General features: G+C 39.8%; 1 protein-coding gene and 2 long non-coding RNA genes across 3 annotated transcripts in view; all 3 read right to left on the minus strand.

Moving 5' to 3' along the window:
- The window catches only part of LOC306965531 (uncharacterized protein), a gene marked incomplete at both ends in the record, with an annotated part of 279,183 nt that overhangs the window by 239,031 nt on the left and 15,958 nt on the right, over window positions 1-24,194 (minus strand). The window contains 2 exons of the mRNA XM_079560005.1: window positions 7,809-8,102; window positions 16,478-16,771. Coding sequence (XP_079416131.1) covers window positions 7,809-8,102; window positions 16,478-16,771 — 588 coding nt within the window. The remainder of the gene's footprint in view (window positions 1-7,808; window positions 8,103-16,477; window positions 16,772-24,194) is intronic.
- Window positions 8,505-10,688, minus strand: LOC306966011. Its single transcript, XR_013793086.1, has 3 exons — window positions 10,644-10,688; window positions 8,702-8,728; window positions 8,505-8,625 (listed from the first exon to the last, which is right to left on the minus strand). It is a non-coding gene; the product is annotated as an uncharacterized lncRNA (long non-coding RNA).
- LOC306966009 lies at window positions 17,221-18,897 on the minus strand. Its single transcript, XR_013793084.1, has 3 exons — window positions 18,851-18,897; window positions 17,388-17,414; window positions 17,221-17,311 (listed from the first exon to the last, which is right to left on the minus strand). It is a non-coding gene; the product is annotated as an uncharacterized lncRNA (long non-coding RNA).

The raw sequence follows: 24,194 nt of genomic DNA on the forward strand, positions 1-24,194 counted from the left end.
TTTTATACTCACTGCTGCCACCTCAGGTCAGACGTGTAACTGCACCTTCTATGTTAACCTCTTAACTCCCGCCTGAACCGAGAGGATCTTTTTCCTCACGTCATCAGATTTTTTTTCCATCATTTTTTTGTTGGGTATTCAACTCATTTTTGTAACTTTTTTGTCATTTTTTGTCACATTTTTGTCATTTTTTTGGTCATTTTTTTTTTATTATTTAAAAAAATAAATATTGACATTTTTTGTCACATTTTTGCCACTTTTTCATCAACTTTTTGTCAATTTTTGTCATTTTTCTTGTCAATTTTTCATCACATTTTTGTAATTTTTTTGTCAATTTTTGTCATTTTTTTGTTACATTTTGGATTCTTTCTGCCACATTTTTGTCATTTTTTCGTCAATTTTTTTTCAATTCCTTGTGACATTTTTGCCACTTTTTCATACATTTTTCGTCACTTTTTTGTCAATGTTTTCTCACTTTTTTGTCACATTTCCATCATTGTTTTCGTCTCAATTTTGTCACTATTTTCACAGCTTTTTTTCCAGAAGCTTTTGGACTGGGGTAAAGCCAAACTGGAGAAAATGTGCTCGGTTCACGTTTAAATGTTCATAGGTTCATAATACCACCTATTTTATCAGCTTTGATCGCACAAATGATTTAAGAGCAATATGAGGCTATACAGTCCCAATCAAAGGTTTAACCTCCTACCACCCGCCTAAACCTGTGTAACACCTCATTTGAAAGCTAAGACCCACAAAACATTTTTGTTGAGTTTTTGTGAAATTTTTGTTGAATTCTTGTCACATTTTTGTTTAATTTTTGTCACATTTTTGTTGAATTCTTGTCACATTTTTGTCACATTTTTGTTGCGTTTACATCCTTGTTTTCTTCTCATTTTTTGTGACTGTTTTGGTGTTTTTTCCCAAGAAGCTTTTTGATTAGGGTAAAGCCAAACTGGAGAAAATGGGATCCGTTCAGGTGGGAGTTAAGAGGTTAAGACCAGTTGAAAAAAATTCAACAAAAAATGACAAAAACTCAACAAAAAATGACAAAAAGTCAACAGAATGCGTTTGGTTTAGGCGGGTGGTAAGAGGTTAACCTTTTGATCGGGATGTATTTGATTTAGCTTCTCGGTTCACAAGCGTTCATTAAACAGCCAAAACAGTCTCTTTTCTACAAATGCAAGTAGTAAAACAGATGCTTTCATGAAAATCAGTAAAAGCAATTTGTAAGTGGTTTGTATTATTATTATATATTTTTTTAAGTGGATTGAAAATCATGATGGATAAATATTAGTGTCTTGTATTTCTTTTACTTTATTGTAACATTGCTCTACGTGAAACAAATCCAGTAATGAAACGTGTAGTGAATTGATCAAGTATAAAGTGAACTTGTGAAACTGAAACCGAGTTTAAAAGCTGTCAGTGACATTTTCTCTGTGGCTGAAGTCACTGAGTCACACGTCGACCACGGCTTCACAAAACTGAACTCTAATCTGACACTTTGTGCTATTTTACTTCAGGTTTTTCACTTGCAACCTTGTCCTTGGTATTTCATGTTGTATATTTAAAAAAAAAAGAGTCATTTAGCCCAATGTTCGTTAAATACAAAGACGACTGTTTAATAAGATGATTATATACACTTAATACATGACCCAATAAGGACACAATGTTTTTCTTCATCACAGATTATTAAACACAGTATTACAGGGGTAGGCAACGTCAGGCCCGGGGGCCAAATCCGGCCCTCCAGCACAGAACCTCTGGCCCCCAAAATGATTTTGAGAAATATTATTATGCAAATAAGGGATCAAATACCTTAAAGTTAAAGTACTCTAAAAATGAGAGAAATGGTGTCTTTTTATAGTGTATTTTTAAATGTCCTTGCAGAACATCCCACTTGGTCATTAATGTAAAACAGTGATTCTCAACCGGTGGGTCGCGAGCCTGTAGGGAACTTTTTTCAATATTTTCCATCTGAAACTACACGGAAACACACTGGAGTCTGTTCAAATGAATATTATTGGGTTGCTTTGATCATAATTTCAGTCTTAAAAGTAAATCTAAGGCTTGTTCAATAAAAACATGTGGTAAATGCAATATTTTATACGATATATGGCAAATGACAGTTTTATTTGGGTCGCAGCTTGTTACTAAGGCGGGTCTCGGAGCCGGACCACCTTAGAACAAAACTTTGGCGTGTCTAGGAAATGGCTCTTAACTTAAGGCGACACTGGTGAGGTTCGGCCCTCGGTGTTTTGGCAATGATGAACATCGTCCCTTTGTGACACAAACTTGCCGACCTCTGCAGTATTATATTGAATGAATCTTCATTTACAAAAGTCTTGTTTGCTACAACACTTACACTGGTGTGTTGCATGCCTTCTTAGTGCAGCCCTATATACATAAACATATATATTATCACATTATCATATATTCTATCTCAATAAAGGAAGCTATTAAAAAGGCGAAATCCTTCTACAAACTAATAGTACATGAACTTCTGTTGTCTACATTGATGTCAGTGAAAGTCAAATGTGGAGCTGTACAGAGCGTTGTCCACAGGTCTGGGTGGTTCAGGGTCAGGGATGGTGCAGTACAGGTGATAGGGGTCGCTCTGGAAACCACAAAAAATGAGAAGTTCATATCCGAGCATTTCGATCATTTAATGTTATGGTACACGCTACTATCGACGATCTACCATCCTTCAGTAGTTAAGCCTGTCAGGATCAGTAAGGGAAGGGAAATCTCATTTAGCAGACACAAGTCCCCAATGTGCTCCTCAAAGGGCAGTTATTCATTCGCTCCATCCTCAGAGGCAGTAGCTCCTCTTGTGGAGGCAAAACCCCTCACTCACCCAGGACCCTGGTGTTCCCTCACGGTCTCCATCTATGAACTAACCAGGCGAGAAAAGCTTTTGGATCTGACGGGATCAGCAGTAAAGAGATTTGCTCTTAAAGGGACTAGTTGCAAGTTAGACATTTTATACTCACTACTGCCACCTCAGGTCACACGCGTAACTGCAGCTTCTATATTAAACTCGTGCATGACGGCACTTCAGACCCAAATTAACACCTTTCTGAGACAGTGCAGGATTTTAGAGGCAGTTGTGGTGAACAGGTCTGAGCTCATTCTACGCATTAGGACACTGACATGTAGGGGGAGGAAAACACTTAGCTTGAATCATTTTTAAACTCTGTATAGTCCCTATAACATAACTGTGAGCTGGAAACAAATACATTTCCAAAGTTTCTCTATAAATGGTTTAAATATAGTGCTGATTTAGCATTTCTCCATAGAATCATATTGGGGGTTAAAGGATTTTGTTTTTTCAGAGGGATTTTTCATTTTCCGATTTATTGATCTCTCTCTTAATCTCTCATAAACAAGACAAATTTTTCACCCCAAACTATTTTTCAATATCAAAATAACATGTACAAAAAATGTTGCTTCTAAAATACATAAACAAAATATAAATGTACTGTAAAAGTTTCACAGCAACATCTCAAAATGTTTATTTGTGCAGCTTAGTGTAGGGATGGGCAGATCGATACCAAAGTATCGATGTATTGATACCAAACGGCTACTTTTTAAGTATCGATATTGGGCAAAAAGTATTGATAATAATTTGCATATGTAAAAGGAAGGCGGGGCAGCAATTATCAACACAAAAAGATGATATATTTCTTTGTTCTGAGCCAAAACAGTCACAACAGCAAAGGATTGAACTGAGCCAGTCCTATCATTCTGGTTTAGGCTCTGTTTGTCATTTAAGTATTCATTTTAAATGTTGTTTATGTATTCAATTTCACATTAACATTGTTTAATTAACCAGTTAAAGTAATATAATTGTAATTGACCAGTTAATTATTAAAAAAAAAGTATATTGATTGAAATACATTCACCCATATGAAATGACCAGTATCGGCATCGGTATCGGTATTGACAAAAATGACCCAAAAAGTATCGGTATCGTATCGATTAAAAAAAATGTGGTATCGCCCATCCCTAGCTTAGTTTCTAAGTAATAATAAGAAAAAGAGACAGATGTGTGACTTGCAGCTTCTCACCTCACTGTCGTCTGTGCTGTGGTGACTCATGACATTCACAGAACCTGCAACAACAAAAGTGCTGTAAATGTTGCAGTATTAAACTGAAGGTACAGAATAAAGACATCGCAATTCAATATCACTGAAATATATGTATTAGTCTTGTACACACAGTACAGTAGCAGGAGGCCTGGTACAAATATGTTTTTGAAATGCATCACAATACGTCTGTTGTGAGTGTATCGTATCGGACCCTCAGCATCAGGATTTGTATCACGACAACAGTGCATCGTCCCAGCTCTAATTAGCAGGTATATTATTTACTGTAGCTTCTTTCATCAAGTCAAGGAGGCAAAAGTGGCTGAAAATATAGTGGAATTAAAAATAAATCAATAAAGATCACCTGTGGAGCAGTCGGCTGTGGGCACTGAGGTGATCAGGGTGTAGGTGTCATCATCGTCTGCGATCGGCTTCATGAGAGAGAAAATAAACATGAAACAAAGAAACAAACACAATTTCCAGTAATGCAACTATCACCTTGTGAACAACCGGTTTCATGCGGTGGCTCTCTGCTTTTTCATACCCTGAAACAGGTCAGGAAATAGATGATATTACATGTAAAGACAGATATAGAAGACAGACATAGGCGGAGTCTGAGAGTGATGAAATAATAAGTGTGAACATACCAACAGCTGTGTCTTGCGAGCTTTACAAACGAGGCAAAAACAGAATCGTGAGATCAAATAAGCTTAAAGCAGAATCATTTTTTTGGTTGAAAAATGTCAATTCTTATAGCCTGGCTAACGCCAGACTAAAATCACAAGTGATATTTAGTCTGGGGACCAATTCATTTTCTCGTAGGAGAGGTGTGGTTTACAATCGTCCATAGTCGTTTATTGGGCGATACGAAAGTCTCTCTTGCGTCTGCACGAGGCCACGGCCGATCGTATCATCGTATGAGATGACGTATGACGTACCCGCTGTAAACTTTCAAGCTAAACTATTTAGAACAAGGTCTAAAGCTTGATCTAAAAATAGCGTTGCGTCTGCTGCTGCCATGTTGGATCCGTAAATAAACTTTTTTTTTTTTTAATCTGTAAATAAACTACAAGCTTCCGTATCTCGAATAGCGCGTCATCGTCTTGCCGTCCCTCCTCGTTCTGTGATTGGTTCCCAAATCCACGCGAAAATTTGGGCCATGGTCCCCAGGCTGTTGTGCAGTTCCAAATGATTCGAGCGCACACAGCAGCACGGCGTTAGCCAGGCAACAATTCTTACCCATTTTTTCTGTGATTTGCTAAAAGAAAAAAAACAATGCCGCATTACTATTAGCGGTATGAAGCAATACAAGGAGTAGATTTTCTTACCGTTTCTCTTTTTTCTGCAAAAAAAGGCTAAAACTAAAATAATGCAGCCCAGGAGCACTCCACAAACAGTCACTAGTATCACCCAATTCCATATGGAGCTTTCTGCAAGACATAGCATCATGTCAGTCAGCAAGGCAAGGCAAGTTTATTTGTAGAGCACAATTCATACACAAGGCAACTCAAAGTGCTTCACAGTTGCATAAATATAAGAAAACAAATAGAATCAATAAAAACATTAACATCAAAATAATCAATTACAGTAAAAGGCAAGAGTGCAGATAAAATACTTTCAGTCATATGCATCGGTAAAAAGAACTGTTTTCAGCCTGGATTTGAACATTGTCAGAGTTGAGGCCTGTCTCACATCCTCGTGAAGACTGTTCCAGATTTTAGCTGCATGAAACTGAAACGCAGCCTCACCGTGTTTAGTCCTGACTCTGGGAGCCACCAGGAGGCCCCTCCCTGAGGTTCTCAGGGCCCGAGATGGTTCATACGGCTGTAACATGTCAGAGATGGACTTTGGAGCTAAACCATGAAAAGACTTGTAACAAGCAGAGCTGTTTTAAAGTCTATTCTCTGAGTGACAGGAAGCCAGTGCAGAGACCGAAGCACTGGACTAATATGGTCGTATTTCCTGGTTCTTGTCAGGACTCGAGCAGCAGCGTTCTGGATGTTCTGTAGCTCTAACAGCTCGTTTAGAGAGGCCAGTGAGCAGGCCTTACAGTACACGACAAGTTTGATCGTATTATTTGCACCTTCATAAACAAGGACAACTCAGACCCAGTTCAGGAGTTTCATCATTTGGAAGAGCAAAAGACAAATGCGGCTCAAACTGGGTCAGGTATAGTACCTTGGATATTGACCATTTAGACACTGATGTACTTCCAGAAGTATTTCAAAATCTGTTCTTTGAAGTCCTAGAAGTCAGCGATCTTTTGAGTCAGTGTTATTTTTTAAGGTTTAAAAACTGAGGGCCAGATCTTGTGCATCAAAACGGAGACGATAGTGTGACATTTTGCCTCAGTAGCAGCACTTTGTGATCTTGCCACTCCAGACTTAGCGCATTTAAGTGGGTGGAGACACACATTTTCCTCCAACCAGATCGACTCCGCCTCCAGGAGAGTGGTTGTGTGGGAGTGGGGGGTGAACATGTGCTTTTGTTTTGCTTCGCGTTCACGCCAAGCGCGGGCCGATCCTTCGCCATAGCGGACGCTGTAGGTCTTTTTCTCTGGATACGTGAACATGGTTTAGCTCACGATGGGGTAAATAAAGTTTTTAGTTTGACCTGTGAGAGCCTAAGGCTTAAGAAAGAACGCAAGACAGCGCAATGTAAACGAGGAAGTGAATGTCAGCCGTGTTTCCATCAGTGCAGTCGCCTCCTCTTGTGACGCCCCTTCACAGGTGGCGGAGGCGAATGGCACATATAGCGCCAAGATCTGGCCCATAGACTTGCTAAGGCTCCATACTTTGTGAGTAGAAAATAATTCCTCATTTCTGAAATACATTCTGGGTCACTTTGCTTACAGCTGTTTGACTGTAAGCAAACAGCTCCCAGAGTCTGGCTCTACTATAAAGCTGACAGGGAAGTGCAGCAAAGGTAAGTCTTTCTTTGGCCTGGAGTAAAACGACAGGGGACAGGAGACGTAGTTTATGCATTTCAATTTATCCAAATGATATCCTTGGTAGTATTAGGAAACTAAAATGTGTCTAAAATTACCTGCACTGGGGGTCTGAGAGTCACTTCCTGGTCTGGTGGTGGTTTTTACTGGATCAGATGAAGCTGTGGTTTCATGAGTTTCACTTGGAAAGAATTGACTGATGAAAGCTGTGAAAGAAAAGAGTTGCTTTGAGAAAATATTCATGAAAAATATGTTTACATGAAACCAACAAAATAAAATAATTTCAAAAGTCATGTCTTAAAGTCTGACCTTGTGAGTGTTGTTCATCGCTGCGAGAAGATCTGGATCCATCTCCTACAGTGTAATCACAGGTGACCCTTTTTCTTTGGACTTTACTAAGATTTGTCCAAAAATCATTAACAGAAACATAAAACTGACAAAGCAGTCCATTTTCCTTTGTATTTGTCCATGAGTTGATACTTTGATACGGCTGAGCGGATTCTCCAAAATACAGGTTACATTTTGAATCAGTCGCAGAAAGAGGCGGAGAGCAGGAAATGAGAACCTCATCATTAAGTTTGTGAAAGCTAATCTCTGGTTTTGGCGTTTTTGGATTTGGACGTTCATTCTCTGTTGTCCCTGGAAGCAAAATTCCACAAGAACATTAAGGAAATGCTAACAAAGAACAATACTATTACACTTGTCTTTAGTTTTTCATTAATTTATCTTTTCTGATTGAGTTGCAAAAATAATAAAGCTATTTGTCAGTGACTTACTCTGAACAGTGACAGAGACGATCCCACTGTGTGGAGATGTAAAAACGTTTTTTTCCTGCTTTACAACATAGTAACACTGGACCTGAACTTCCACAGGAGGATTCTGGTTCTCCATCAGCAGATCAGAGCCTCTCACAGTCTGCTCACATCCAGAATTGTTCCATGTTTGTCCATTTGTTGTGTAGAAATAGCACAGATTTGAAGAAACAGCAGGTGGGCGTCGACAGGTGAGTTTAACTTCATCCTTCTCTGTGATCACTGATGAGGTCACGGTCAAAGAGGGAGGAGCCAAAGCTGCGTGACCTGAATGACAACACGAAAACACTTTCTAAGACCAAGTCGCACTTTGCTGACATATATTGTGGAAGAAAACTGCAAATATTAGTCCTGTTTTATGCATAATGTGGCGTTTTACATGAACTGAGCAGCAGATTTAATTATTTGCTTATGCTTAATGACAATCAAGGTTTTCAATTTGTAATGTATTCTATTAAAACAAACTTCATCAGTTGTGACTTACCGATGGTGATGATTCTCTCAGTGCTGTCTGCAGATCGATTGTATGTCTGATTGTGTCCATAATAGTAAAAACATTTGACAGTTATTTCCGCTGGTGGTCGTTTCGTCACCATCGACAGCAGCTCAGTTCCACTCAGTTCAGTCTGACATGATTGGAGTGATTTGTGAAGTGTGAAGTGTTTTTTATCAAATACAAAGTGGCAGTCTGGCACTTGGACAGGAGTTTGACAGTTCAATGTGACGTTGTTGGTCTCAGAGATGACTTCTGGATCCACTGTCAGTGCAGGAGCAAGATCATCTGTTTCAAGGAATTATAATTAATAAGGAAATAAATACATCAGAAATGAACCATTGAAAATACATTATAGGGTTACCTTGAGCTTTAGCCTGAAATATTGAATCTGTTGAAACAAACAAACAAAACAAACTGCGTTAAAGCTTATATTATAGAACAATAGACAGAATCTATCTATCTATCTTTCTTTAGGGTCATATTTATTGTTGGAGAAGAAATTCAGTCTCATGGTGGTTAAGAGGAGAAAACCTTTGCCTCACAGAACGATCCCGGGTTTGATATTCCCTCCTTTCTGTGAAGTTTACATGTTCTCTGTGTCTGAGTGCATTATAGGCTAATCCACAACCTTAATACATCTGATAAAACACTGGCTGAGGATGGATCCCTGTGGAAGCTGGACTGGGACAAAGCTTATTAATGAACATCTGCAAAGTTTGCGGTGTAAGTATGCCAGATAATAGCAAAGATCGTTTCCATTCATAGTCCCTTAGGTGATAGAGATAAAACATAACAACACAAAAATGTCACAAATACTGGTCAGAACTAAAAGTGTTCACAGGCCTGGTGTTCCTTTAGACATTATTTTAGGAGGGATGTAAAAGTGGCAAGTGTTGGAGTCTCTCTTATTGATAATGCGACACTGGGCCCGATCTTGTGCATCAAAACGGAGACGATAGCGTGACATTTTGTGCTCAGTAGCAGCACTTTGTGATCTTGCCACTCCAGACTTAGCATATTTAAGTGGGTGGAGACAAAACACATCTTACTCCAACCAGATCGACTCCGCCTCCAGGAGAGAGGTTGTGTGGGAGTGTGGGGTGAACATGTGCTTTTGTTTTGCTTCGCGTTCACGCTGTGGCGCAATCCGCGCCACAGCGGACGCTGTAGCTCTTTTTCTCTGGAGACGTGAACATGGTTTAGCTCACGATGGGGTAAATAAAGTTTTTAGTTTGACCTGTGAGAGCCTAAGGCTTAAGAAAGAACGCAAGACAGCGCAATGTAAACCAGGAAGTGAATGTCAGCCGTGTTTCCATCAGTGCAGTCGCCTCCTCTTGTGACGCCCCCTCACAGGTGGCGGAGGCGAATGGCACATATAGCGCCGCCACTCGGAAAATAATTCGCCAAGAGCCTGCGCCGCCCCGTGAGCCGCCACAAGATCTGGCCCACTGTCTCTGACTAAGAACACAGTTTGTGGTTTTCCTGTTTGGAACTTCACTCTCCCCCAGAGCTGTGGCCCTGATGCCCTTCCCACTCACAGTCTCAGGTCTGATATAATCCTGTAATGGAGGGACTTTAACAAATCATCCATATTTTAAATTGAGTAAGTTATACAGTACTGATCTACAACAGTACAGTGGTGAAATTTAAATGGTCAAAACACAATTTCCAGTAATGCAAGTATCACCTTTGTTTTTAGCATGTTGTAGGTTGTGCTAAATCCTTCACACCCCATGCTGCTCCCGCACCACAGTTTGGGAACCACATTTTTATGACTTTATCCACTCACTTGCACATGTAACAAACATGACATTAGGGCTGTTTCACTTTTCCTTTTCCTGAAAGACACACGCACTATTGCTTTTAAATGTTTCGGTTCCACCAATCTGTAGCCGCACAATATGTTAAAAAAAAGTTTCACAGCAATTGATTTATAAAAGCCGCCTCGATGGTTTTGTTTATCTGTTCTTAGCGAGTCGAGTCTGCATTTTCATGACAGTAAATAGTTTATCCAATAAGACAGGATCAGGCTACGAGCTAAATTACAACGTTTGAAATAAAAGTTTACTTCCTAGTTGACAAAGACCTTGCTTTAGTTTTAGTGGCGACTGATAAAACTCAATTCATCTCAATTCTCACTCAATTCTCAGTCAACCAGCGCTTTTAGTCAGTTTGTGAGGTTAAAACAAAGACAACTGGACAAAGGAGCATCCTCATGGCACATGTTGGCAAAACATGTAAGTCCTGTGTCTAGTTTTAGCCTCACTTTGGGGACTTAATAAGGACAAATCGGTTTCACTCACGGATGAAGCAGAGGAGCAGCAGAGGAGCCATGACGGACAGCCGACAGTGCAGTGTGAGAAATGAAACATTTACAGAAGTACAGCCAGAGAAACCACATGAGTCAGGTCTGCATCACTTCTACAGAAATGTGGGCTAAAAAAAAAAAAAAAACCTGTGTGAAACTGACGCAAACAAGCACAGATGCACAGATTGAAACAGAACCCAGTGTCTTTATTGCCGATATTCAAACTCTTTTTGACATGACTTTACAAATGTTTGAACCTCTCCAGTGAGTTGTGGAGAGCTGAATGAATACTGCAATAATAACTAACTTTGCATTATTAAGCAGTCATGATTCAAGAAATATTTGCACATCTTTACGACCATTGTTTACCATTTGTATTAGGTTTCCTCAGCTGCTGCAGGAAGAACATCCTCTGCTGGGCTTTCATGATGAGGGAGCTGATGGTTGGCTCCCAGCAGAGGTCCTGGGTGATGGGGAAGGAGGCCACAATGGAGATGGGGGTGGGAAAGTCTGTCTGGGGCTGTGTCTTTCTTGAAGTCCACGATCATCTCCACTGTCTTCTGGGCGTTCAGCTCCAGGTTGTTGTGGCTCCACCAGCCGGTGAGATGAGCCCGATGAGGGTGGTGTCGTCCGTTGATCAGTTTGGTGGTGACTGGAGGTGCAGCAGTTTGTGTACAGGGAGAAGAGCCAGGGGGAAAGTACACAGCCCTGAGGAGTTCCAGTGTTTGTCGTCCGAGTGTCCGAGACGATCTTCCCCAGCCGCACGTGCTGTCTCCGGGCCGTCAGGAAGTCAGTGATCCACCTGCAGAGGGAGTCGGGCACGCTGAGCTGGTAGCAGGTTCTTGAGGAGTCCAGATGCTCCAGGATGAAGTGGAGAGCCAGGTTCACTGCGTCGTCCACAGATCTGTTGGCCCCAGGGGCGGACTGCAGCGGGTCCAGGAGGGGGGCGGTGATGTCCTTGAGGTGTGGCAGGACCAAGCGCTCAAAAGACTTCATGACCACAGACGTCAGCGCCATCGGCCAGTAATAATAATAATAATAATAATAATACATTTTATTAATTGACTGCGGAATTCTTCCGCAGTCAATTATTGGTTTTCATGTTCTTTATTATTATTCCTCTTCCATCTTTTTCCCGATTTTCTAGACCTTTCAGCACCTTCATGCTTTGTGCAATTTATGCAAGTTATACATCAAAATGTTCCGCATGTTGAGGAGAAGGGTGCTATTACTTTTGGGACTTCTGCAATTTACGGTTTTCCGCAATTGGCCAAAATGTCGGAGATTTTTCCCATTGACTTATAATGGGGCTGCCGCAAATCCATGCTTTTCTGAACTTTTTTATGCATTTTATGCAATTTCTGCACTTTGTGCATGCTCAGCTTATGCAACTTGTGGGTTTTGAGAAAAAATTGGCTTCTGCAGATTTCAAAGGCATGTACATCCCTGCAGACGGGTTTTCCGAATGGGCCGTAACCTCAGAACCTACAGGACACAAGATGAAGTTTTCATGTCCATAAAGTGAAATGAAAGAGTAAAAACGTTCAGCTCTGACCAGCAGAGCAGAAGCTGGAGGCTGAGGCTGCAGAGGCGGCAGAATCATTGACTTCATCAGGAAATGACTCGTTTACGATCGTACAAATGATAAAGAAGGTGAAAGAAATGCAAAACATTTAGAAAGAATTTCTCGGTCCTTTGATGCGTTCATAAAACCACTTATTTTATCATTTATGATCGTACAAATTATTTAAAAAAGAGTTGTTGGTTGTGATCCAAACTGATTTTCATCCAGATTTTTCACATGGTTGAGTTTTGATGTTTGCAACATGAGGCTACACAGTCCAGATCTTAACAAGGTTCTGAGCAGAACTTTAATATGAAACAAGAAGAAATGGAACACAGTAAAATGTCTGAAATATCCTGAGCCGGAGGATCTGATTGGCTGTTCGACGAAACACTGTACGATCCTCGAAACACTTTAAGGCCGTTACTGGAGCCGACACGATGACAGTGTGAAAATCTGACAGAAATGACACTGATGACCCATCATGGATAAATATTCGGGTCTTGGTTTCTTTTACTCTATTGTAACATTGCTCTACGTGTTTGTCAAGAATAAAGTGAACTTGTGAAACTGAAACCGAGTTTAAAAGCTGTCAGTGACATTTCCTCTGTGGCTGAAGTCACTGAGTCACACGTCGACCACGGCTTCACAAAACTGTCTAATCTGAGGCAACACTTTGTGCTTTTTTACTTCAGTTTATTCATTTGCAACTATGTCATTGGTGTTTCATGTTGTATATTTAAAAAAAGTCATTTAGCACAATTTTCTTTATATACAAACACAACAGGTTCCAGCAAACATACATATTACAAGACATGGTTTTTACTCCCTGGAAATACAGTTAATACATGACCCAATAAGGACACAAGGTTTTTCTTCATCACAGATTTGTAAATACAGTATTATAATGAATAAATCTTATTTACAAAAGTCTTTCTTGCTGTTACAGTTACACTGGTGTGTTGTGAACCCTCCTAGTGCAGCCCTATGTACATATACATACATATATACAAATATACTTTCCCTGAATACAAACTAATACAGTAAATATTACATGTAGTTCAGCTGAAGTCCAGTGGGGAGCTGTACAGAACGTTGTCCACAGATCCAGAGGTGTTTGGTTCAGGGTCAGGGATAGTGCAGTACAGGTGATATGGGCTGATCTGAAAACCATAAAGAACGAGAAGTTCATATCTGAGACCTTCGATCATTTAAGTTTAAGATCAGCATAGAGACGTTCGTCATTTGCAGGTGACATTCCATCTACTAAGGCTGTCAGGAGCAGTAAGGGAAGGGAAATCTTATTTGTAAAGCACATTTCACATGACACAAGTGCAAGTCACTCCACACTCGGTGGCTACAAGCATAGTAGACTGACAAAAATGTATATGCGTGGCCTTTTTAGTAAATTATTCCCAAAAGAAAATGTAAAATGAAATAAACATGAAACATTTTCTTCAATTTATGACAGTTGTTCCGCAAAAAGTTACAAAGTCACATCTCAAAATGTTTTTTAATGCAGTGAATTGTCTTAACATAGAAAACTGAGCATTTGTAACTTCAGCTTCTCACCTCACTGTCGTCTGTGCTTTGGCGACTCATGAGATTCACAGAACCTGGAAACAACAAAAGGCTGTGAATGTTGTATTTGTACATTTAGCATAATTGTACTGAAGGTGCAGAATGAAGACATCACTTTACAGTTAGCAGTAGCGCTGGTACAAAATATGTTTTTGCAATGTGTCGCAGTACGTCTGTTGTGATACACGTATCTTATTGGACCCCAGTCCAAAAGCTTCTGGAAAAAAGCAACAAAACTGAGACGAAAACAATGATGGAAATGTGACAAAAAAGTGACGAAAAATGTATGAAAAAGTGGAAAAAATGTCACAAGAAATTGACCAAAAATGTATGAAAAATGACAAAAAATTTACAAAAAAAATGAGAAATGTGACAAAATGTTACAAAAAAATTATTACAAAAATTTGATAAAAATTTGATGAAAAAAATTACAAAAAAATTACAAAAAAATTACAAAAATGTGACAAAAAGTGACAAAAATGTGACAAAAAATTACAAAAAGTTACAAAAATGAGTTGAATACCCAACAAAAAAAATTATGGAAAAACAATCTGATGACGTGAGGAAAAAGATCCTCTCGGTTCAGGCGGGAGTTAAGAGGTCAAAGCAGTACTAAGTAACTCTTGCCCCTAGAGGCCACAAGCGCAACTGCAGGTGTCGTAGCAAGTTACGATTTGTTTAACTTATTAATTGTCTCGGAGAGTAAATACTACGCTGACAGAAAAGGCGAAGGGACAGAGGGATATTGTGCATCCAATTACACAATGGAAATATTTTTTTTCACTCAAACTTGGCTGTAAATACTGTTTAAAGTGACGCTAGCCCACAGTTAGCTTTGCCCGTTAGCCTGTTAGCTTCTACTTCGTGATTCTATTAGTGTGTATTGGTGGCTTTGGTCCGGTGCAATTGTGGTTTTCTGGCCAGAGACACCAGGGGGAGATGAAAGACCCTCCAATCATCCCATAAACACACAGGGACGACGGAAAGGATTTATTAAGGTAAACACGTTACCTGAGCCTGTATAGGACCCGCTGTTTTGGTCCGGGCATTTGGATGCAAGGTGACACAAGGGGGCGCCCTTCCAACCTTCTCAGTGTAAATGTGAGTTGACTTTCTTCAGAGTGAGACTTTAGGTCAGACACCATGAGTGACAGTAACATGAGGCTAAATACAGTGAGCTCTTTGTTTCCAGTAAAAAGGCTGAGGCCTCATTGCTCTTCAGTCACAGACTGAGAAGTGAAGAAGGAAGTCACGGAGCTTCTGCTTTAGACAGAACTTCAGACTTCTGCTGGATATAAGAGTTATATCATATTCTGAAAGTCAAATATGGTAAAACAACAAATATAGGAGAAATTATTGCAAAAAACAAACACGTGATTGATGCTTATAAAGGTTGAAGAAATATCCAAATCTATGATCTGCTGTAGGTCATGTGTGTCCCAGTTCCTCTGAGTCGTGGTGGGTCATGGTGGACCGTGACAGATGTGGACAGGACTGTGGTAGATCTACTTTTACTTTGGAGAAAATAGTTACTATAGTAACTGTTGAAGAAATGAACCTCATGAGCTTCTTCTGTAACATCTGTCCACATCAGTCCTGCTGCACCACGACTCAGAGGAACTGGGTCAAACATGACTCTACAGCAGATACAATTGACAAGGGTTTGTTTTTTTTAATGACATATATCGGGCCCTCTGTAAGAGGATATGTGAAAGTCAAGGAGGCGACAGTTGTTGAAAATATAGTGGAATTAAAACATCGCCCAGTCAGTAAAGATCACCTTTGGAGCAGTCGGCTGTGGGCACTGAGGTAATCAGGGTGTAGGTGTTTTCATCGCCTTTGATCGGCTTCATGAGAGAGAAAATAAATAAAGTTAAAAAATCTAAACCAACAAACAGATGTAACATTAGTGCAACTATCACCTTGTGAACAACCGGTTTCATGCGGTGGTTCTCTGTGTTTTCATACACTGAAACAGGTCAGGAAATAGATGACGTTACATGTGAAGACAGATATAGAAGACAGACGTAGGCGGAGTCTGAGAGTGTTGAAATAATAAGTGTGAACATACCAACAGCTGTGTCTTGTGAGCTTTACAAACGAGGCAAAAACAGAACCGTAGCATAAAAAAATGAATATAATCAATATCATTTTTTGGTTGAAAAAGTGAATATTTACCTGTTTTTTCTGTGGTTTGCTAAAAGAGAAGTAACAATATCACATTACTCACTGTGTATAAGCCGTACGAAGCAATACAAGGAGTAGATTTTATTACCGTTTCTTTTTTTTGTGCAACAAAAGGCTAAAACTAAAATTATACAGCCCAGGAGAGCTCCACAAACTGTCACTGATATTACCCACTTCCATGTGGGGTTAGGCCGACCTGCAACACACAGCATCAAGTCAGTCAGTTAATACAATACAAGTTTGACTGTATTATTTGCACCTTCATAAACAAGGACAACTCAGACCCAGTTCCGGAGTTTCATCATTTGGAAGAGCAAAACCATACATAGTACCTAGGATATTGATGTCACATTTAGGCACTGATGTTCTTCCAAAATATATATATTTAGGTTTAAAACACTGATTTGCAACCAAATCAATAAAGCCCAGGCACTCCAAACAAGTACATGCAAACAGACTACAATAGACGATTAAAACTGCTTAAAAACATTGCTTACTCTGAACAGTGACAGAGACGATCTCACTGTGTAGAGATGTAAAAACGGTTTGTTCCTGCTGTACAACATAGTAACACTGGACCTGAACTTCCACAGGAGGATTCTGGTTCCCCGTCAGCAGATCAGAGCCTCTCACAGTCTGCTCACATACAGAATTGTTCCATGTTTGTCCATTTGGTGTGTAGAAATGGCACAGATTTGAAGAAACAGCAGGTGGACGTCGACAGGTGAGTTTAACTTCATCCTTCTCTGTGATCACTGATGAGGTCACGGTCAAAGAGGGAGGAGCCAAACCTGTGGAGAAACAATGTCATATTATTTTCTTAGTTAAGTATGTGTGAACACAAAAACACCAAGTTGTACTCTGCATATTGCTGACATATATTGTGGAAGATAACTGCAAATATTAGTCCTTTTATGAATAATGTGGCACTTTACATAAACTGAGCAGCAGATTTAATTCTTTGCTTATGCTTAATGGCAATAAAGGCTTTGAATTTGTAATACATTCTATTAAAACAAACTTCCTCTTCATCAGTTGTGACTTACCGATGGTGATGATTCTCTCTGTGCTGAATGCAGATTTATTGAATGTGTGATTGTGTTTGTAAGTGTAACATGTGACAGTTATTTTCACTGGTGGTCGTTTCTTCACCACCGACAGCAGATCAGCTCCGCTCAGTTCAGTCTGACAAGATTGGAATGATTTGTAATGTTTTTTATCAAATACAAAGAAGCAGTGAGGCTCTCTGACATGAGTTTGACAGTTCAATGTGACGTTGTTGGTCTCAGAGACGACTTCTGGATCCACTGTCAGTGTAGGAGCAGGATGATCTGTTTCAAAGAATTATCTTTAATATGAAAACAAATACATCAGAAATGAACCATTGACAATACATTATAGGGTTACCTTGAGCTTTAGCCTGAAATGTTAAATCTGTTGAAACAAACAAACCAAACACAATCTGCGTCAAAACCTATTTTATAAAACAATAAAGACAGACTCTATCTATCTATCTATCTATCTATCTATTTAACAGGAGAAAACCTTTGCCTCACAGTAGGATCACAGTTTTAATATTCCCGTCTTTCTGTGAAGTTACATGTTCTCTGTGTCTGAGTGCATTAGAAGGCTAATCCACAAACTCAATACATCTGATCAAACACTTGCTGATTAATGCAAATTAATTAACATGTACAAAGTTTGCAAAGTATGCCAGATTGAAGATTGTTTCCATTCGTAGTCCCTTGGCAGGTGACAGAGATAAAACATAAACACATAAAGGCTGGGTGAGAGTGAGAGTGGCCAGAGTTGGAGTCTCTCTTATTGATAATGAGACACTGTTTCAGGACTTCTGCCTCTGACTAAGAACACAGTTTGTGGTTTTCCTGTTTGGAACCTCACTCTCCTCCAGAGCTGTGGCCCTAGTGCCCTTCCCACTCACAGTCTCAGGTCTGATCAAATCCTGCAATGGAGGGACTTTAACAAATCATCCATATTTTAAATTGAGCAAGTTATACAGTACTTATCTACAACAGTACAGGGGTGAAATTTAAATGGTCAAAACGTTTGTGGATGAAAAAAATGGATTATATTGAGCCAGGTCAGGTCGACTGAAGAACGGTTTTATCCACCAGGCTATCAGCAGGCTGAACTCCCTCCCTTCCCTTGTCCCACATCCTACAAACACCCCAAAAAGTATCTACATCTCACATCAGAAATAAATGATCATGTTTTTGTTGTTGTTGTTTTTAGCATGTTTTAGGTTGTGCTAAATCCTTCACAGCCCCATGCTGCTCCCGTACCACAGTTTGGGAACCACATTTTTATGACTTCATCGATTCACTTGCACATGTAACATACATGACATTAGGGCTGCTTCACTTTTCCTTTTCCTGAAAGACACACGGACGCACTATTGCTTTTAAATGTTTCAGTTTCACTCTGTCATCGCACAATATGTTAAACCATTAAAAAAAAAAGTTTCACAGCAACTGATTTATAAAAGCCACCACGATGGTTTTTGTTTATCTGTTCTTAGCGAGTCGAGTCTGCATTTTCATGACAGTAAATGGTTTATCAAATAAGACAGGATCAGGCTACGAGCTAAATGAAAGCATTTTAAATAATAAAAGTTTACTTCCTAGTGGACAAAGACCTTGCGTTAGTTTTAGTGGCGACTGATAAAACTCAATTCATCTCAATTCTCACTCAATTCTCAGTCAACCAGCGGTTTTAGTCACTTTTGTGAGGTTAAAACAAAGACAACTGGACAAAGGAGCATCCTCATGGCACATGTTGGCAAAACAAGTCCTGTGTCTAGTTTTAGCCTCACTTTGGGGACAGAATAACGACAAATTGGTTTCACTCACGGATGAAGCAGAGGAGCAGCAGAGGAGCCATGACGGACAGCAGACAGTGCAGTGTGAGAAATGAAACATTTACAGAAGTGCAGCCAGAGAAACCGCACGAGTCAGGTCTGCAACACGTCTACAGAAATGTGGGCTAAAAAAAAAAAAACACCTGTGTGAAACTGTCGCAAACAAGCACAGATGCGCAGATTGAAACAGAACCCAGTGTCTTTATCGCCGATATTTAAATGCACTCTGTAAAGTTTATTTGCTCATTGTGAATGAACAGAGGATGATTTCACAAATTTCACATGCCCTGACGAAGACCTGTGCGGTCGAAACGCATAGGCTGGTCCACACTAAATAAAGGACTTTTATTTTTTGCCACATGACTCGAGTGCCTCGGACTTTATTTAGCTTTTTTTGACTGCGTTCGCTACCTAGCACAAGCTACTCTACAAGTGAGTCACAGCCAATGGTTTCTTGTGAAGCTCAGCCCAGTCTTCGAAGAGCACCGGTCTACCTTCTCTTTCCCAGACCATTGATGCACTCGCCTTCTTCTATTTTCATGATTTTACAAATGTTTGAACCTTTCCGCCATGTTAAAAAATAAAAGCCCAACAGGAAGTCGTAAAATTACGACTTTTAAACTCATACTACGATTTTAATCTCAAAATTACGACTTTTAAAACTCAGAATTTCGAGATTTAAACTCGGAATTTCGACTTTTTCAGATCCGTGATCATAGACGTGGGTACGGCGGGACAGCGGAACCACTGATGCAGATGTAAACAAACAGTCATGGAGGATTAGCTTCATCGTGTTGTGAACCGGAGCTACAGCAACTCTGGGACTTTTACAAAGACACAGAAGTGTTTATTTGACCTCAACACCCAGGATTAAAAGCAGTGACAACAAAACGTATTAAAAATGTCTGTATCCACGATAAGAATGTGTTTAGGCCTTGATGATGCAGGGCATTCCCAAAGCTAATGCTACGATAGTAGCATCATGAACTTCAATGAACTTCGGATGATCATGATCATGTGAAAATGTGAAATGTGCCTGAATAAAGTCAATAAAACCACCATCTACATAAAGCATCCCTTTAACACCGTCTACATAAAGCATCCCTTTAACACCGTCTACATAAAGCATCCCTTTAACACCGTCTGCATAAAGCATCTCTTTAACACCGTCTACATAAAGCATCCCTTTAACACCGTCTACATAAAGCATCACTTTAACACCGTCTACATAAAGCATCCCTTTAACACCGTCTACATAAAGCATCCCTTTAACACCGTCTGCATAAAGCATCTCTTTAACACCGTCTACATAAAGCATCCCTTTAACACCGTCTACATAAAGCATCACTTTAACACCGTCTACATAAAGCATCCCTTTAACACCGTCTACATAAAGCATCCCTTTAACACCGTCTACATAAAGCATCCCTTTAACACCGTCTACATAAAGCATCCCTTTAACACCGTCTGCATAAAGCATCTCTTTAACACCGTCTACATAAAGCATCCCTTTAACACCGTCTACATAAAGCATCACTTTAACACCGTCTACATAAAGCATCCCTTTAACACCGTCTGCATAAAGCATCACTTTAACACCATCTACATAAAGCATCCCTTTAACACCGTCTACATAAAGCATCCCTTTAACACCGTCTACATAAAGCATCCCTTTAACACGTCTACATAAAGCATCCCTTTAACACGTCTACATAAAGCATCCCTTTAACACCGTCTACATAAAGCATCCCTTTAACACCGTCTACATAAAGCATCCCTTTAACACCGTCTACATAAAGCATCCCTTTAACACCGTCTACATAAAGCATCCCTTTAACACCGTCTACATAAAGCATCCCTTTAACACCGTCTACATAAAGCATCCCTTTAACACCGTCTGCATAAAGCATCTCTTTAACACCGTCTACATAAAGCATCCCTTTAACACCGTCTACATAAAGCATCACTTTAACACCGTCTACATAAAGCATCCCTTTAACACCGTCTGCATAAAGCATCCCTTTAACACCGTCTACATAAAGCATCCCTTTAACACCGTCTACATAAAGCATCCCTTTAACACCGTCTACATAAAGCATCCCTTTAACACCGTCTACATAAAGCATCCCTTTAACACCGTCTACATAAAGCATCCCTTTAACACCGTCTACATAAAGCATCCCTTTAACACGTCTACATAAAGCATCCCTTTAACACCGTCTACATAAAGCATCCCTTTAACACCGTCTACATAAAGCATCCCTTTAACACCGTCTACATAAAGCATCACTTTAACAACGATCACACACTGAGCCGGGCTGGTTTATTACTCACACTTCATGTACAATTGGCCGTAGCCGATTGCTTAGCACCCGCAGCTAACTAGCTTCTAAGCAGCTCTAGCATCCAGCTCCAATAATGGATCTTGTGGAATTAAGTATTTTACACTAAAAACGTCAATAAAGCCGTAACCACATAATGCAGCCTTGAAGATTATCACACACTGGGTCAGGATTGACACATTGGTGGTTGATTACAGACTTTTTTATCAACAATGACGCCGATTGCACATGCTAACCAGGCTAACCTAGACTAGCCATTGTCCACCGGCATCGCCCCTTTATCAAGCGGGGAGACCATAGGGGGTCCATAGGACATGGCAGAGGCAAAGAGGGACGAGTTTGCCCCAAACTAGCAGTTGCTTTTCAGGCATGATACGATTCCAAGATACGGCTCTGCCAGATCAAGCTCCACAGATCAGACGCATCAGACAGGAAAGAGAACGGCAACAACATCCGGATTTTCAAAGTAAAATAGGGCCGACGTCTATGAGTTTCAATTAAATTTAATAGTCGTAGTTTTGAGATTTAAACTCGAAATTTTGTGTTTTAAACACAAAATTATGACTTTAAATCTCCTGTTGGGATTTTATTTTTTAACATGGCGGAAACGGGCTTCCATATATAGTTTATCTTGTTTTGAAAATTTAAGATTTCTCTCACTGTGAAATGACTTTGATTAGAAGTATGAATCTCTTACCAAGGGCATGTACATCCCTGCAGACGGGTTTTCCGAATGGGCCGTAACCTCAGAACCTACAGGACACAAGATGAAGTTTTCATGTCCATAAAAAGAAATTAAAGAGTAAAAACGTTCAGCTCTGACCAGCGGAGCAGAAGCTGGAGGCTGAGGCTGCAGAGGCGGCAGAACCATTGACTTCATCAGGAAATGACTCGTTTATGATCGTACAAATGATAAAGAAGGTGAAAGAAATGCAAAACATTTAGAAAGAATTTTCTCGGTCCTTTGATGCGTTCATAAAACCACTTATTTTATCGTTTATGATCGTACAAAAAAAGAGTTGTTGGTTGTGATCCAAACTGATTTTCATCCAGATTTTTCACATGTTTGAGTTTGAGTTTTGATGTTTGCAACATGAGGCTACACAGTCCAGATCTTCACAAGGTTCTGAGCAGAACGTCAATTGTATTTATTTATTTATTTGACAGGGACATTGCACAACAAATGTGTTGCACAGACCAGAGATGCTACAAGCTAATTTTCATCCGTAGGCCCTGGGCAGAGGCAAAGTGACAGCAGGTTTACACAGTGACCAATGAGCATCTGACTTTAGAGTTTGTTCACAATATAAAATACATATAAGGCACCGGCAAAAGGATCACCTCAAACATTCAGATACAATATTTACAGTATTTAAAAGCAATTACAATTATACACAGTTTTTTAAAAACTTGTACCTTCTCATATTTACTACTACCCCCGTGCTATTGCTCACAAATCTGACCATCTTTCAACCACTTCTGCAGATTAAGTTTGAACTGTTGTAAAGTGTTACTCTCTCGAACAGTCAATGGCAACGAGTTCCACATCCTGCAGCTTTTACAGAGAAACAATTCTGTCCAAACGTGGAGGATCTAAAGTTCACAGAACAGTCTCCTCTGGCCGAGGCTCGCGTTGTTCTACGTCCTGCCTCGTCACAAGATTTCACAAACATTCTCAGGGATTGTGGGGCCAAATCATGAAGAATTTTAAACACTGCACTGATATTCGAAAACAAAATGACATTCGAAAAATATGGAACAAGAGGAAATGGAACACAGTAAAATGTCTGAAATTTCCTGAGCTGGAGGATCTGATTGGCTGTTCGACGAGACACTGTACGATCCTCGACCCACTTTAAGGCCGTTACTGGAGCCGACACGACGACAGTGTGAAAATCTGACAGAAAATGACACTGATGACCCATGATGGATAAATATTAGGGTCTTGGTTTCTTTTACTCTATTGTAACATTGCTCTATTGCTCTAAGAATAAAGTGAACTTGTGAAACTGAAACCGAGTTTAAAAGCTGTCAGTGACATTTCCTCTGTGGCTGAAGTCACTGAGTCACACGTCGACCACGGCTTCACAAAACTGTGGCAACACTTTGTGCTTTTTTACTTCAGTTTATTCATTTGCAACCTTGTCCTTGGTGTTTCATGTTGTATATTTTAAAAAAAAGTCATTTAGCCCAATTTTCTTTATACACAAACACAAAAGGTTCCAGCAAACATACATATTACAAGACATGATTTTAGGTATATACAGTTACTACATGACCCAATAAGGACACAATGTTTTTCTTCATCACAGATTCTTAAATACAGTATTATAATGAATAAATCTTAATTTACAAAAGTCTTGCTTGCTGTTACAGTTACACTGGTGTGTTGTGAACCCTCTTAGTGCAGCCAGATATACAAATACATACATATATACATATACACTTTCCCTGAATACAAACTAATACAGTAAATAGATGTTCAGCTGAAGTCCAGTGGGGAGCTGTACAGAACGTTGTCCACAGATCCAGAGGTGTTTGGTTCAGGGTCAGGGATAGTGCAGTACAGGTGATATGGGCTGATCTGAAAACCATAGAGAACGAGAAGTTCATATCTGAGACCTTCGATCATTTAAGTTTAAGATCAGCATAGAGACGTTTGTCATTTGCAGGTGACATTCCATCTACTAAGGCTGTCAGGAGCAGTAAGGGAAGGGAAAACTTATTTGTAAAGCACATTTCACATGACACAAGTGCAAGTCACTCCACACTCAGTGGCTACAAGCATAGTAGACTGACAAAAACGTATATGCATGGCCTTTTTAGTAAATTATTCCCAAAAGAAAATGTAAAATGAAATAAACATGAAACATTTTCTTAAATATATGACAGGTGTGCCTCATAAGTTACAAAGTCACATCTCAAAATGCAGTGAATTGCCTTAACATAGAAAACTGAGCGTTTGTGACTTCAGCTTCTCACCTCACTGTCGTC

This window comes from Gobius niger (assembly GCF_951799975.1).
Source record: "Gobius niger genome assembly, chromosome: 7".
Taxonomy (NCBI): Eukaryota; Metazoa; Chordata; class Actinopteri; order Gobiiformes; family Gobiidae; genus Gobius; species Gobius niger.